The 15,638-nt window shown below is 36.6% G+C and overlaps 2 protein-coding genes across 3 annotated transcripts in view; both read left to right on the top strand.

Moving 5' to 3' along the window:
• The window catches only part of LOC107741081 (glucocorticoid receptor-like), a 53,317-nt gene extending 47,314 nt beyond the window's left edge, over positions 1-6,003 (top strand). Inside the window, exon 9 of the mRNA XM_016553674.1 lies at positions 4,141-6,003. Coding sequence (XP_016409160.1) covers positions 4,141-4,293 — 153 coding nt within the window. The 3' untranslated portion in view covers positions 4,294-6,003. The remainder of the gene's footprint in view (positions 1-4,140) is intronic.
• A 2,819-nt stretch (positions 6,004-8,822) lies between these two features.
• LOC107741080 (putative fibroblast growth factor 1) lies at positions 8,823-15,330 on the top strand. Of its 2 annotated transcripts, XM_016553673.1 has the most exons (3): positions 8,823-9,030; positions 12,510-12,613; positions 12,693-13,533. In XM_016553673.1, exons 1-3 carry the CDS (start codon positions 8,889-8,891, stop codon positions 12,888-12,890), a joined length of 444 nt encoding a protein of 147 aa, XP_016409159.1. In that variant the 5' UTR covers positions 8,823-8,888; the 3' UTR covers positions 12,891-13,533. The 2 variants fall into 2 exon arrangements, with proteins under 2 accessions (XP_016409159.1, XP_016409158.1); XM_016553672.1 differs by lacking the exons at positions 12,510-12,613; positions 12,693-13,533 and adding an exon at positions 14,470-15,330.
• The last annotated feature ends 308 nt before the right edge of the window (positions 15,331-15,638 follow it).

Raw genomic sequence — 15,638 nt, forward strand, 5'->3', positions numbered from 1 at the left:
AATGTCACATGAATTTGGCACATAATAAGGGTAAATTATCACGGCTTTTGGGATTAAGACTACTCCCATCAAAAACACCCACAAGGCACATACGGAACTGTTTGTAACTCTGTAACTTCTGGAAATCCTTATGGATCTAACGGGGATTGCTTTACTACAATCCTAGAGTTTTCTTAAAAAAAAATATATATATTTTTTTTTACATACATTTTAAATGTATTTTTTAAATACATGTCTGAACAACACAAATGGTGCAGATCGAGTTACATTCTTTTGGGAATAGTTCACCCAAAAATTAAAATTGACTGAAAATGTAATCTTAATCCCTCAGGCCATCCAAGATGTAGATGAGTTTGTTTCTTCATCAGATCTGGAGAAATGTAGCATTGCATCACTTGCTCAGCAATGGATGCTCTGCAGTGAATGGGTGCCGTCAGAATGAGAGTCCAAACAGCTGATAAAAACATCACAATAATCCACAAGTAATCCACACCACTCCAGTCCATCAGTCAACATCTTGTGAAGCCAAAAGCTGTCATTAAGACGTTTTTAACTTTAAACCGTTGCTTTTGAATAAAATACCAGTCTATAATAAGACTTCCTATACTTCATTCTGACGGCACCCATTCACTGCAGAGGATCCTTTGGTGAGAAAGTGATGCAATTCAACTTCCAATCAACAAACAAACTCATCTCCATCTTGGATGGACTAAGGGTGAGCAAATTTCCATTTTTGGGAGAACTATTCCTTTAACTGCCAATAAAAGCCTAAATTAGTCTTGTTTGTCTGTCTGCAGAGAAAGGATGAGGTTGCCCTACATGACTGATCAGTGTGAACAGATGCTGAAGATCTCCAATGAGTTTGTGAGACTGCAAGTGTCCAACGAGGAGTACCTGTGCATGAAAGTCCTTCTGCTCCTGAGCACAGGTGACTTCTTTAGAAGCCATTAATGCTTGATCCAAACGGTTTCGGGTTCCCTGAGAATCCAGATGACATAGTTTGATGTCAAATTACTTCATTTTACAGAGGACCGTAACAAAACCTTTGTGTGTTTTTGTGCTTTGTCAGTGCCGAAGGATGGTTTGAAGAGCCAGTCAGTGTTTGAGGAGCTACGAATGTCTTACATTAAAGAACTGGGCAAAGCCATTGTGAAGAGAGAGGAGAACTCCAGCAAGAACTGGCAACGATTCTATCAGCTAACTAAGCTACTGGACTCCATGCACGACGTAATGAATTTTATCCTAAATAATGCTTTTTAAAAGCTGTGGCTTTGCTCCAAACCCTAGTGAGTTGCTCCTGCTAAGGCCGCATCCTAACTGAGATTTTACATTTCATAATGTCATATTGTCATACTAATATATCGCTCGGGAGACTCAAATCAACAGTTAAACCCAGTAGAGTTGCATGTCGCTTAGCTAATGATGCAATACTCCAGTAAGCATAAAAACACACGGCACTAGGGTCACCATATCAGGGGCCTGTTGCATAAACAGTCACTATGTAAAGACTGTGTTTTACTAACTAGTTACAAGAACTACTAGTTAAGTGGTAATCAGCCTTTTTGGATTCAAATTAGACAAATATACATTTTTATGTTGCTGATTTTGAAAAGTTATGACTGACTAGTCTTGCAGAAAAAATGAGATGGCTAACATTTAAGACTAGTCTAAGCAGTTTATGCAACCATTCCCAGATGTTCACTACATGATTATTGCGGCCATAAGAATCATGAACCATCAGTCAAATTCATCTTTAACTTTTTTCAACTTTCTCTTTAACTTTTATGGCCTGTGAATCACACTCAAAATCTAAGTGTAGAAAGTAGGAGGAAGAGTAACCGTAATTTTACAAAAGTGGACAAAAATAGCAAACTTTTCTGGGTGTGAGTAGAGAGTCTTGCTTTCACCTGTCATCTACTCCAACATGAGTTTGTGTGGCAGTAGTAGCTACATATTTTTTCGTTTTTTTCAATAATTAAAGTTACTTTTAAAAGTAATGCATTACAATATTGCGTTACTCCCTAAAAAAGTAACTAACTGCATTACTTTTAATGCATTACGTTATTTGTATATTTTTGGCAACTGTAAAGGCCCTTTGACACAAACAAGGGGACAGGTGTAGGGGTGTCGCGATATACCGGTATTGATGATAACCATGATATTTAAAATGAACAGGACACTTGTGATAACACGATACGCAAATAGCCTACTCCAGCGCCAGTACCTTGTTGACCTCCCAGGTGGCAGTATTGCGCCTTAACACTGACACCTGTCACACAAGAAGAAGACGCAGCGCACGGCCGCACTACTCCAAGAAGAACCAATAGTATCCATGAATATATCTCAGAAGAACCATGTTCAATATTATCCAGACAGTAAGTTGCCATTATTTTACTAGTCATTGAATGGGAAATGTTACATTAACCTGTTAACAGCGGTTTCCTGTTTTCATATATTTAAATAAAAGGGTGATTCTTTTAATAAGTACCGCGTTTTCTTTACTCGTCTAATTTTTGTATTTGTATTTGCAATCAAGTCATGGCCAATACTGCCTTTGTGTAGCAATTGATTTCTTTGTTCAAATCTATTAACACGATTAAAACTGATCTAGAAAAACTGAGCGACCTCATTAAACTCTGTAAAATATAAAGTTGGTCGCAGTGCCATGCACTTAATGCCTCATCTGCGGTCAATGTTAATATTTATTCATTATACTGTTGGACTTGACAGTATTTTCTCTCTTGTTATTTCATAGGGAGCTTCAAGGAAGACCGAGAAAGCCAGAGTCTCAGGTCAGCTGTGACCTGAAGAAGAAGAAGAAGTGAAAATGCATGTGCCCTGTGTTTATCAGTATCCTTATGTTCATTGGGTAAAAAGAAAAATGAAATAAACAAAGAAAAAATTAATTTGGCTGATTCCCTAAGGTTTCTATAGATACCGTGATATATCGATATCGTAAATTCTTTTGGACACAATAACCGTGGTGTGAAAAATCTAATATCGTGACAGCCCTAGACAGGTGTCAGTGAATAAATGTGAAAAAGTAACTCAGATATTTCATTGTAAATTTAAAAGTAATACGAGTTACTTTTTTTTAAAAGTAATCTGATTACGTAACTTGCATTACTTGTAATGCGTTACCCCCAAAACTGTTCATTAAATTATAACATTGAACTGTTATAACCGCAAAGGATGGTGAAGCAAACGACGCCTTTTTGCCTAAACTAGGTTTCATATTGTAAGCCAGCTTTTTAGAACAGCTTTCACCTCAGGAGTGTGCCTATGAATGATGCTGCCTACTGAGGCAACTCACAAGGATTTGGAACAGAGCCTATGTCTATGGTCTGTCTTTGTATTGCATAAATTATCATTTTAGTTTAAAGACATAACTGGTCAGATTTTTTAATGTACCTTTTATTGTGCTGTTCATCGGTGCATGTTAGTCTGATGAGAAAATACACTTATATCTTACAAAAATTTGGGGTCGGTAAGATTTTTTAAATGTTTTGTTAGGAGTCTCTTATGCACAACAAGGCTGCATTTATTTGATCAAAGACACATAAATACTGTGAAATATTACATTTAAAAATAACTGTTTACTATTGCAAAATATTTTAAAATGTAATTTATTCCTGAATTTTCTGCATCATTACTCCAGTCTTCAGTGTCACATGATCCTTCAGAAATAATAATAATAATAATACATTTTATTTATAAAGCACTTTACATTTTAAAGAAAATCTAGAAAATCATTCTAATATGCTGATTTGCTGCTCCATAAACATCAATGTTGAAGACATTTGTGCTGCTTCATATTTAATGAATACACAATTTAAAAGAGCATCATTTATTTGAAACATAGTTTTTTTTGTAACAATGCAAAAATCTTAAAAAGTCACTTTGATCAATTGAATGCATCTTTGCTGAATCAAATTAGAAGGAAATGTCCCCTTCACAGTCCTCGTTCAAAATGTATGAACCTCCTCCACTTTTGATCAAACTGAGACTATGTGTGCATAGAAAAAATGATATGAATATCCTAGCCTAACCTTGTCTTACCCGATACAATTGGGATTCACGCGAAAGTAAAGTGCATCACAAACGCTCTTTCACATCTCTAACCCCTCTGTGTCTCCTCAGATGGTGGGTGGACTCCTGAACTTCTGTTTCTACACCTTTGTGAATAAATCCCTCAGCGTGGAGTTTCCCGAAATGCTGGCGGAGATCATCAGCAACCAGTTACCAAAATTCAAAGCTGGGAGTGTCAAATCGCTGCTGTTTCACCAGAAGTGAAACTCCTCCCAGCAGCAGGACACGATGCCTTAAACGTCCACCCCGTCCCCTCACTCCCACTCCATCGGGACAGCAGAGGGAGGCGGAGGCGTGTGAGAGAGAGAGGACTGTATGCAACCCAGCACACAACTCCATGATTGACCACAGTACAGTCGGAGGAAGAGACGGGTAATTAGAGGTTGTAAAAAGCTAACAAACGGCTGAACTGTTGAAATGACATAACCACGAATCTCATGGATAGATTATCCCATACACGTCGTCTCAGGTGTTTGACTCCCAGCATCAACTATTATTAGTAGAAGAAAGCTAATAAAGGTCACTTACTACATACAGTATGTAGAGTTGCACACGATGCAGCACTTACGCAGTCCAATATGCGCAGATTATGCGCAGATTATATAGTAAGTATCCTACTTTTTAACTTCAGATGATAAAAGTTTGAAATAATCATTTCAATAATATGTAGAGATAATGGCTTCAGCTTGGTTTGAAATGAAATACGTTTTGTATGACACCATATATCTTCAGTTTTAAAACGACTCATGTCATTAACAGAGTTACATATATACAGAAAAAGGGAAAATATGTGCCTTTTTATTTTATTTTTTTTAAGCTTCTTTCCCTGTTTTGACTCGTCCGCACCAGACATCTGGCACTTCTTCTTCTTCATAGCTGATTGTACTTTTATACCCACTTGCACTTGTAATTTAAAAAACGGCCATTCTTTTTTTTTTGGCAGCTCTTTAATCATTAGTGGGAACTTCAAAAAAGTGATCCTTATCGCGGAGATGAGTCTTGACGATAATTTTTACGCTGAGAAATGCAAATCGAGCACTTTCACTCCTTGTAAATGCTTTAAAGGGGCTGGTTTAGGTTTGTTCTGCAGCGAAGGTGTATTTGTGTCTAAGAAAGCCATTTATTGTTAATTTCACCTGTTAATTCATATAGGAATTATGCAATGTGAAACATGAATTTTTGTCAGTTTTGTTTTTATGTGTGTCATATTTGTTCCTTAGCAATGCCACATTATTCAACCAAAACAATGAATGCAGATTACAGTACCTATACCATTTATACAGACAGATGATTTGAATTGTCAGATACAGTACAATCACACTTAGCTACACCAAACATCAACTCAGGCCCACTTCATTTATATTTGCTGTACTCTAGATCCTGTATGACAGTGTACATTTCTAATTTTTTTTTTTTAGGTCCAGACTAATCCATATTAAACTAACCTTGACCTGTCTTGGTTTAATCAGTCAAACTGTGGTGTAAGTGCAGGGTTTGAACTCTCTGGGAATTTCTACTCGCCTGTATTGTTGCAATCTGTTATTTTTGTGCCAAACATATATTGCTTTCAGTTTGTACAATCTAAAACTGTGCTCGTCTTAACAGTTGTCAAAGGTTTATATATATATATATACAGTATATATTCAAGAGGGGGAAAAAGAGAGGATCAGAATATTTTACAGTTCTTCTGTGGAAGCTTAATACATCTTGTTTAATACACAAATAAAAAATCTCCAGCTTCAGACTGCTTAGCATTGCATTTGTGTGGTACAGATTTAGCGATCAACACTCGTTTTCAAATTCTAATCGATATCTGAGCAGCACTTTTCTCTTCGCTCTTCCGTTCCTACAGATATACAGTATCTCACAGAAGTGAGTACACCCCTCACATTTTTGTCAATATTTTATTATATCTTTTCATGTGACAACACTGAAGAAATGACACTTTGCTACAATGTAAAGTAGTGAGTGTACAGCTTGTATAACAGTGTAAAGTTGCTGTCCCCTCAAAATAACTCAACACACAGCCATTAATGTCTAAACCACTGGCCACAAAAGTGAGTACACCCCAAAGTGAAAATGTCCAAATTGGGCCCAAAATGTCAATATTTTGTGCGCCCACCATTATTTTCCAGCACTGCCTTAACCCTCTTGGGCATGGAGTTCACCAGAACTTCACAGGTTGCCACTGGAGTCCTCTTCCACTCATGACGACATCACGGAGCTGGTGGATGTTAGAGACCTTGCACTCCTCCACCTTCCGTTTGAGGATGCCCACACAGATGCTCAATAGGGTTTAGGTCTGGAGACATGCTTGCCCAATCCATCACCTTTACCCTCAGCTTCTTTAGCAAGGCAGTGGTCGTCTTGGAGGTGTGTTTGGGGTCGTTATCATGTTGGAATACTGCCCTGCGGCCCAGTCTCCGAAGGGAGGGGATCATGCTCTGCTTCAGTATGTAACAGTACATGTTGGCATTCATGGTTCCCTCAATGAACTGTAGCTCCCCAGTGCCGGCAGCACTCATGCAGCCCCAGACCATGACACTCCCACCACCATGCTTGACTGTAGGCAAGACACACTTGTCTTTGTACTCCTCACCTGGTTGCCGCCACACACGCTTGACACCATCTGAACCAAATAAGTTTATCTTGGTCTCATCAGACCACAGGACATGGTTCCAGTAATCCATGTCCTTAGTCTGCTTGTCTTCAGCAAACTGTTTGCGGGCTTTCTTGTGCATCATCTTTAGAAGAGGCTTCCTTCTGGGACGACAGCCATGCAGACCAATTTGATGCAGTGTGCGGCGTATGGTCTGAGCACTGACAGGCTGACCCCCCCACCCCTTCAACCTCTGCAGCAATGCTGGCAGCACTCATACGTCTATTTCCCAAACACAACCTCTGGATATGACGCCGAGCACGTGCACTCAACTTCTTTGGTCGACCATGGCGAGACCTGTTCTGAGTGGAACCTGTCCTGTTAAACCGCTGTATGGTCTTGGCCACCGTGCTGCAGCTCAGTTTCAGGGTCTTGGCAATCTTCTTATAGCCTACGCCATCTACACATGTATTTACATGAACTTTTTGCAACATGTCTAATAAAATGTTCTCTTAGACCCTACGGTGTCAGGAGTGGCCTGTCGTGTTATCAGATGTCAGCTGCAATGGGCTTTAACTTCACGCAGTGATTCAGACTGAACATGTGCGGTGTTGTCAAAATGGACATTATCTCAGCTCCTACAGGTGAGAGGCAAGATGCCTCTATATATTTTAGAATGCTAATCAATTATTGAAAGATGTTTCAGCTTTTCATATTTAAAAGATAAGTTGCAGAGGCAAGCTGTAAGCCTTTACATTATTATATATGTAAAGTATAGTATATTATAAGACTCCATTTATGTTTATACATGGTAGTGGTATGTTTTTCATTAAAATCTCGCAGCTCAAACATGCCGCTGTTTGAAATTCTAGTGTATAGGGACAACCTGGATTTTTATTTTTAATTATTTACTTTTTTTTTTTTGGTCATACCATGTTTTTAGAGGGTTTTTTAATAATGTAATGGGGTTTTTTTTCACTATAACATTTAAATAATTTGTTTCATTATCAGTTTTATTTTATGGGCCAGTTACAAATCCTTTAAAAAACTTTAACAGGTGCTTAAAAAATGTCATCTTTGTAATCAAGTTGGTTGTGTGACGATGTAAGATAAAATAATGACAATGTAATGTATGAATATAGATATATATATAAAAGGGCAGAGAAGTGATTTTGTTCAAATCCAAAAAAAACTTTATGTGGCAAATTATAATCATATGTTATAGTGATGAAAGCAAATAGCTGTGTAACCAGCCTTTTTGAAAAGACTTGCAAAAAGACATGTTTTGTTTGGGTCAGGTCAAGTCAAGTCACATTTATTTATATAGCGCTTTTTACAATACATATTGTGTCAAAGCAGCTTTACAGTATTCAAAATAGGAAAAATAGTGTGTAATAATGCAAAACAGTAAAGACTCCGTTTTCAGTTAAAGTCAGTTCTTTATTGATTCAGTGATGTCAACGTCCAGCTCTGTTCAGTTCAAATAGTAATAGTATATAATATATATATATATATTGCACCCTCAGATTCCAGATTTTAAAATAGTTGCATCCACATATTGTCCAAATATGTATAATTTTTTTTAAATGTATCAATTTAAAAAAAATTGACACTTATGACTGGTTTTGTGGTCCAGGGTCACATATACCAATCAACCAATTTGATTACAAAAATTACATTTCTTAAGAACCTGGCAGCTTTTTAAAAGATTTGTAATTGGCCCATATAATCAACCTATGTGATAATTAAACAAATTATTTAAACAAGTATTATTTACCTAAATATTATTATGAGATGAAATTATTACATTGAAGAAGAAAAAAACCTAAAAATCAATATATAAATGAAATATAATGATATAAATTAAAATTAAACCTTATTATATAAACAATATCTTACAGCCTATATTTAGTGCGTTTTTCCCTAGGCTGTCATAATGACATGTCTTGCCCAGGCAGGTTTAGACTCGCTGGTTAATCAATACAACCGTTCACCGTTCCCTGCAGCTTCAGCATTATTAACCGTGTCTCAATCCTCCGGAGCTGCCTACCTAGACAGCATTTCGTCCATCGCATGCACGTTCCGAGCCAGCCTCCCAGCAATGCCGTAGGTAAGCGCCTCGCTAGACCGCGAGTGAGACACGGCCATTTTCAGCTTTCAGACAGCGCCTGTGCTCAGAAGAGCGCACTGAATAGTAGGCATGACGGAGGCCGATCCTGCGGTGAAATGCGGCCCTCCCGACTACAAGAAGCTGGCGCGGCTGTACTGCATGAACGGAGGATTTCACCTGCGGCTCGCGGCGGACGGAGCCGTGGCTGGAGCGCGAGAGGAAGACGATTACAGTGAGTTCCGCTGCAGATTATAACGCGTTTATCGGTGCTACAGTAAACCGTCTCGTTAGTGTGTGTGTGCTGCCGGCAGAATGAGAATAAAGTATTTAAAAATTAATAAAGTAGACAACATTGGGATTGATATCATTAAGAATTGTTATATTGACATTTTCATTTTAAAAGGGCTTTGTGCTGAAAAGCATATTGTCCCCTCTTGAAACATGAAACATGTTAGTTATAAAAAATTAAATAGGCCTATTTAAACTGCACTGAATACGTGTCAGTATGTCAGTAATTTACCATTTTATCTATCCATCCATCTATCCTCATATATGTGACCCTGGAGCACAAAGCAGTCTTAAGTCGCTGGGGTATATTTGTAGCAATAGCCAACAATACATCAAAATTATCCATTTTTCTTTTATGCCAAAAATCATTAGGATATTAAGTAAAGATCATGTTCCATGAAGATGTTTAGTAAATTTCCTACTGTAAATATATCAAAACTTAATTTTTGATTAGTAATATGCATTGCTAAGAACTTAATTTGGACAACTTTAAAGATGATTTTCTCAATATTTAGATTTTTTTGCACCCTCAGATGCCAGATTTTCAAATAGTTGTATCTCAGCCAAATATTGTCCTATCCTAACAAACCATACATCAATGGAAAGCTTATGTATTCATATTCCAGAAAAGAATCGACCCTTATGACTGGTTTTGTGCTCCACGGTCACATATATGAAGTACTTATTTTCTAAAACATGTTTTACTCTAAACCTGCTAGAAAATCAAAGCCATAAATCTAACAACGTTGTGTTCCAAATTTGAGGTTGATATCACAAAAAAAATGAGAATTTTGTTTGGCCGCAGTACCGAATGTTTCCACTAGGGGAAATACGTTTGCTGTTTGCTTCCAATGTTTACAAATGATCATACAGTATATCTTTAGAAAGTGAACAGCACATAACAGGCACATACCAGTATAAACATAAATATCTATCAATACAATATACATCACACCACTCAACATGCATCAATATTTTCAAATTCCCTTTCAATGATTAGTAATATGCATTGCTAAGAACTTCATTTGGACAACTTTAAAGATGATTTTCTCAATATTTAGATTTTTGTGCACCCTCAGATTTTCTAATAGTTGTATCTCAGCCAAATATTGTCCTATCATAACAAACCATACATCAATGGAAAGCTGAAAATTATTCTGCTTTCAGATGACGTATAAATCTCAATTTCGAAAAATTGACCCTTATGACTGGTTTTGTGGTCCAGGGTCACAAACACACACACAATAAATAAACATATATACTATTACACACACGCACACATATACTATTACACACATACAAATATACATACATACATTTACACACACGGAGCTTGTAATCCGTTACTGATTCCAAATTACATGGCAAAAATTGTAGTCAGTAACGTAATCCATTACATTACACATTTTAGGTAATATAATCAGACTACTTTTGTCCTCGTTTATCACATTGATTTAAATAGGATAATCTTGTACCATAATGATGTAAAAATACAGAATGGAAAAAATATTCCATTCATCATAATTAACAACATGAAGTGTATTAAAATAATATTACATCAAGGTTTCCCAAACTGGTGTTCGTAAAGGAACTGCAGGGGGTTTGTGAGTTTAATGAAAAACTACTAAGATTACAATCAAAGTGCTCACATCCAGCAGGCCAAAAGCTCAATGTGGGTGCTCAACCACAAACAAATCACAGCAAAGTTGGCACGACCTTTTTTAACTTTAGTTCATGTGTAATGTTCCTGTTTGAGCATAACATCCGCAAAGGGAGATATTTTCTTTTACATAATTAGCTTTTTAAAGCAGCACTATGTAACTTTTGTCGCTCTAGCGGTTAATAAACAGAGCTGCACACATCCCGCGGAAGAACATTCCAACCGGAGCTACTTCTCTAAGTTTATGTCTCTGGCGATTCACGCAGGTATGTGTTCCTCCGCAGCGGCGACGACCCGACCAGCCTACAATAGTCCAAATTTAAGTGCTTATTATAAGTGTACCGTAGTGATTCGGAATAAGACAAAAAGATGGTTGGAAGATGGATTCATGATGTACTCGCTCATTATATATATTTTTGCAAATTTTGAACAGAAAAAGTTACATAGTGCTGCTTTAAGGACTACAACAAACAGCTGGTAGGGACTACAACGAGCTTCTTCCTTGGTTTGTGATCTCATGAACCCTAAAATTGACATAAACCCTGCCAACACACTGACCAATCTGAGCCCGTTGCCTATTTTTGAGGAAGGGGCTTCAGAGAACCAGGAAGTCAACAGACTGTTTTTAGGAGAACGGAAACAGCGTAAAATAAATGAAAAATAATGGAATTTAAAAAAAACAAGCATGAACACGTGTTACAGTGCCCCCCATAAACACAATCAAGCCTTCGAAAATAGCTGGTTGACCACCCCTTTATTAGGTGAAAGAGGTTCAGATGACAAAACGTGTGCCAATGTCGGCATTACATGTAAATAACGAGTTTGAAAGACAAAAGCCTTTCAATAATACATGGTTAAATAACCTACTGATTGATATCATTCAAATAAAAATGAATGTGTTCATCAGTAGTTGATGCAGTGTTGAAACACTTTTGTAAATCCAGTGGCCAGATGCTGTGTATCCACCTGACTAGTGGCTGATCTCTGTGTGAATGTCCACAACACTGGACTTTCTGAGTCTATATAAGTGGTAGGCTATTTTAGAAAGGAACATTTAAAAGAGGAATTAGGGAGAATCAATAAATTACGAATAATTTATTGCTATTGTGTAAATAATATGCAGTCATGTAAGCCATAAAAAAGTAACTGTAGTCTGATTACGTAGTATTTTAAAATGTAATTTACTCTAATTACAAGTACTTCATTTTTGGAATTGAATTACATAATCCGGATTACATGTAATCAGTTACTACCCAGCTCTGTACACACACACACACTCTCTCTCTCTCTCTCTCACACACACACACGCACACATACTCTCTCTCTCTCTCTCTCTCTCTCACACACACACACACATACACTCACACACACACACACTCTCTCTCTCTCACACACACACACACACACACACACACTTTCACTCTCTCTCTCACACACACACAATAAAGTGTGTGAAAAGACTTACATAAAGTGTGTACATCAACCTGTAAGCATGTCTTCTCTAATGCTCAATATTATTACAAAATCTTTTAGACTATTTTGTTAAATTGACATTAAAAATGATTTGCACTGCTATATATCTTGCTTGAAAACTTCATTTCATCCCTAAAAACATTTGGCCTTGATCTTCTGTTATTCTGGATGTTGGACACTGTTCTGGAATGTAGGATTGTTCTGTATCATTTTCAATAATCCTCCCATATTTACAACAGTCTTACTGTGTGTGTGTGTGTGTGTGTGCGCGCGTGTGTGTGGTTTTAAAGGCATACTGCGCATAAAAGCTACTAGTCCAGGAGTGGTGGTCATTGACGGAGCAGAGACAGGACTTTACCTCTCTATGAATGAAGACGGCAAGCTGTACGCTTCAGTAAGTCCTTCTGATAACAAAGGCATAAAACTTCATCAGTATTTTTTTGAACTAATGCATGTTTTTTCCGTCTTTGCAGTCATTAGTAACAGATGAAAGTTATTTCTTGGAGAGGATGGAGGAAAACCACTACAACACGTATCAGTCTCAAAAGCACGGTGAAAACTGGTACGTCGGGATAAAAAAGAACGGAAAAATGAAACGCGGTCCAAGAACACACATTGGACAAAAGGCGATCTTCTTTCTCCCTCGACAGGTGGACCAGACAAAGGACTGAAGCCTGGAACCTGGTCATATTTCATCACACAGAATAACTGCTAACACTTTACAATAAGATCCCATTTGTAAACATTAGTTAACTACTGTTCATTTCATGGACCTAAACGAACATAAACTAACAAGAAAGTTACATTTTCATTATCTAATGTTAGAAAATAGAAATAAATACTGTATATTTACTGTAGAAAAAATACTGTAATAGATGTATTGCTCATTGTTAATGCATCAGATAACTAATTATTAGGACATTATTGTAAAGTGAATCACTACATACATAACCCACTGTTAATCACAGGATTACTCCACTAACTACACATGAATCGCATCCAACTCACTGTCAGACGGCTGAATATACAACAGATGCAGACGAACAGAAGTTTAGATGGAAACTTTACTATTTAAATATGCACTGACAAAGAAAGATATAGATTATAGAAAACTACTATAATAGTAATCTTTTTATTTTTAAATTGTAAATTGAGTTCTTCAGTCCGAACAATCTTAAATGACATTTCATGTTGTATTTTCTTATGGTTATGTAATCATGTGTGTCTGATTGCGTTTCATTTTTCTGTTCATGAGCAACGTTATTGTGCTGTCATTGCACCTTTCTGGATCATGTTACACAATAAATCTCCTCACTGACATGTACTGTGTCGAGTCATTTAAGGTATATAGTCATGTCAAATTATAATAACTGCAAATGAATAAATGGTAAATGTTACTATAAATACTACAATACGTAAGTCACCAAACCAACAAATCATAGTTAATCTTATACTAACACATGCATAATAGATGTATATATAATTGTTAAAGTTAAGATCATTCAGTTGAAGATCTAAAAGTTGAGTCAAGTTTTTTTGGGGGAAGCTGGGGTTAATGTTTTTGCTAGGCAAGGATGCATTAAATTAATTAAAAATGATCAAAACGATTTTCTTTGGAATTTTCTTATTAATCAGAAATGAGAATATGCTCAAGGATCTGAAGGATCATGTGACACTGAATAATGCTCAATTCAGCTTTGTCATCACGGGAAACGAATGCATTTTAAAATTGATTTAAATAGAAAACCTTTGTAATAGTATTAGGGCTGTCGATTTAGCGCATTAAATTGTTATTTAGAGGCTTATTTCTTGCATAAGTATAAGAGGTAGCAAGGTTAAATCTTGCTCAAATTTTTTAAATAAATCAAACTTTATGTAATTACATATTTTCAGAAACTGTGACATATAAGTTAATCACAGATGACAGCTTTTTAGGCGGTCTGAGGTGAAAGACAGGTAACTGTCTGTCTCCCTAATATAACAGCGACTCCCTTATATAGTGCTAACTAACCAGACAATGCATTTTTCATGTCTGAGCCATTTCTGGACACCACAACAAAATATCTATAATTTGCTTTTTTCGACCAGCATTCCCTGTCATTTCAGTGTCAATTACTTCAGTTGTGACATCTAATAATAACAGTCCTGTAAGATGTCTTACCTGAATAACAGCTATTATAGTTGGAATGTTATGCAGTCTTACTGTGTGTGTGTGTGTGTGTGTGTGCGCGCGTGTGTGTGGTTTTAAAGGCATACTGCGCATAAAAGCTACTAGTCCAGGAGTGGTGGTCATTGAAGGAGCAGAGACAGGACTTTACCTCTCTATGAATGAAGACGGCAAGCTGTACGCTTCAGTAAGTCTTCAGAAATCTGTAACAGATGAAAGTTATTTCTTGGAGAGGATGGAGGAAAACCACTACAACACGTATCAGTCTCAAAAGCACGGTGAAAACTGGTACGTCGGGATAAAAAAGAACGGAAAAATGAAACGCGGTCCAAGAACACACATTGGACAAAAGGCGATCTTCTTTCTCCCTCGACAGGTGGACCAGACAAAGGACTGAAGCCTGGAACCTGGTCATATTTCATCACACAGAATAACTGCTAACACTTTACAATAAGATCCCATTTGTAAACATTAGTTAACTACTGTTCATTTCATGGACCTAAACGAACATAAACTAACAAGAAAGTTACATTTTCATTATCTAATGTTAGAAAATAGAAATAAATACTGTATATTTACTGTAGAAAAAATACTGTAATAGATGTATTGCTCATTGTTAATGCATCAGATAACTAATTATTAGGACATTATTGTAAAGTGAATCACTACATACATAACCCACTGTTAATCACAGGATTACTCCACTAACTACACATGAATCGCATCCAACTCACTGTCAGACGGCTGAATATACAACAGATGCAGACGAACAGAAGTTTAGATGGAAACTTTACTATTTAAATATGCACTGACAAAGAAAGATATAGATTATAGAAAACTACTATAATAGTAATCTTTTTATTTTTAAATTGTAAATTGAGTTCTTCAGTCCGAACAATCTTAAATGACATTTCATGTTGTATCTTCTTATGGTTATGTAATCATGTGTGTCTGATTGCGTTTCATTTTTCTGTTCATGAGCAACGTTATTGTGCTGTCATTGCACCTTTCTGGATCATGTTACACAATAAATCTCCTCACTGACATGTACTGTGTCGAGTCATTTAAGGTATATAGTCATGTCAAATTATAATAACTGCAAATGAATAAATGGTAAATGTTACTATAAATACTACAATACGTAAGTCACCAAACCAACAAATCATAGTTAATCTTATACTAACACATGCATAATAGATGTATATATAATTGTTAAAGTTAAGATCATTCAGTTGAAGATCTAAAAGTTGAG

Source organism: Sinocyclocheilus rhinocerous, unplaced genomic scaffold (assembly GCF_001515625.1).
Source record: "Sinocyclocheilus rhinocerous isolate Xijiao unplaced genomic scaffold, SAMN03320098_v1.1 scaffold44, whole genome shotgun sequence".
Taxonomy (NCBI): Eukaryota; Metazoa; Chordata; class Actinopteri; order Cypriniformes; family Cyprinidae; genus Sinocyclocheilus; species Sinocyclocheilus rhinocerous.

Bases quoted from the DNA above. Each gene is read 5' to 3' on its own strand.
- LOC107741080 (XM_016553672.1), top strand. From the start codon at position 8,889: ATGACGGAGGCCGATCCTGCGGTGAAATGCGGCCCTCCCGACTACAAG. The intron at 9,031-14,469 runs GTGAGTTCCGCT...GTGGTTTTAAAG, and splicing joins GCGAGAGGAAGACGATTACA to GCATACTGCGCATAAAAGCT.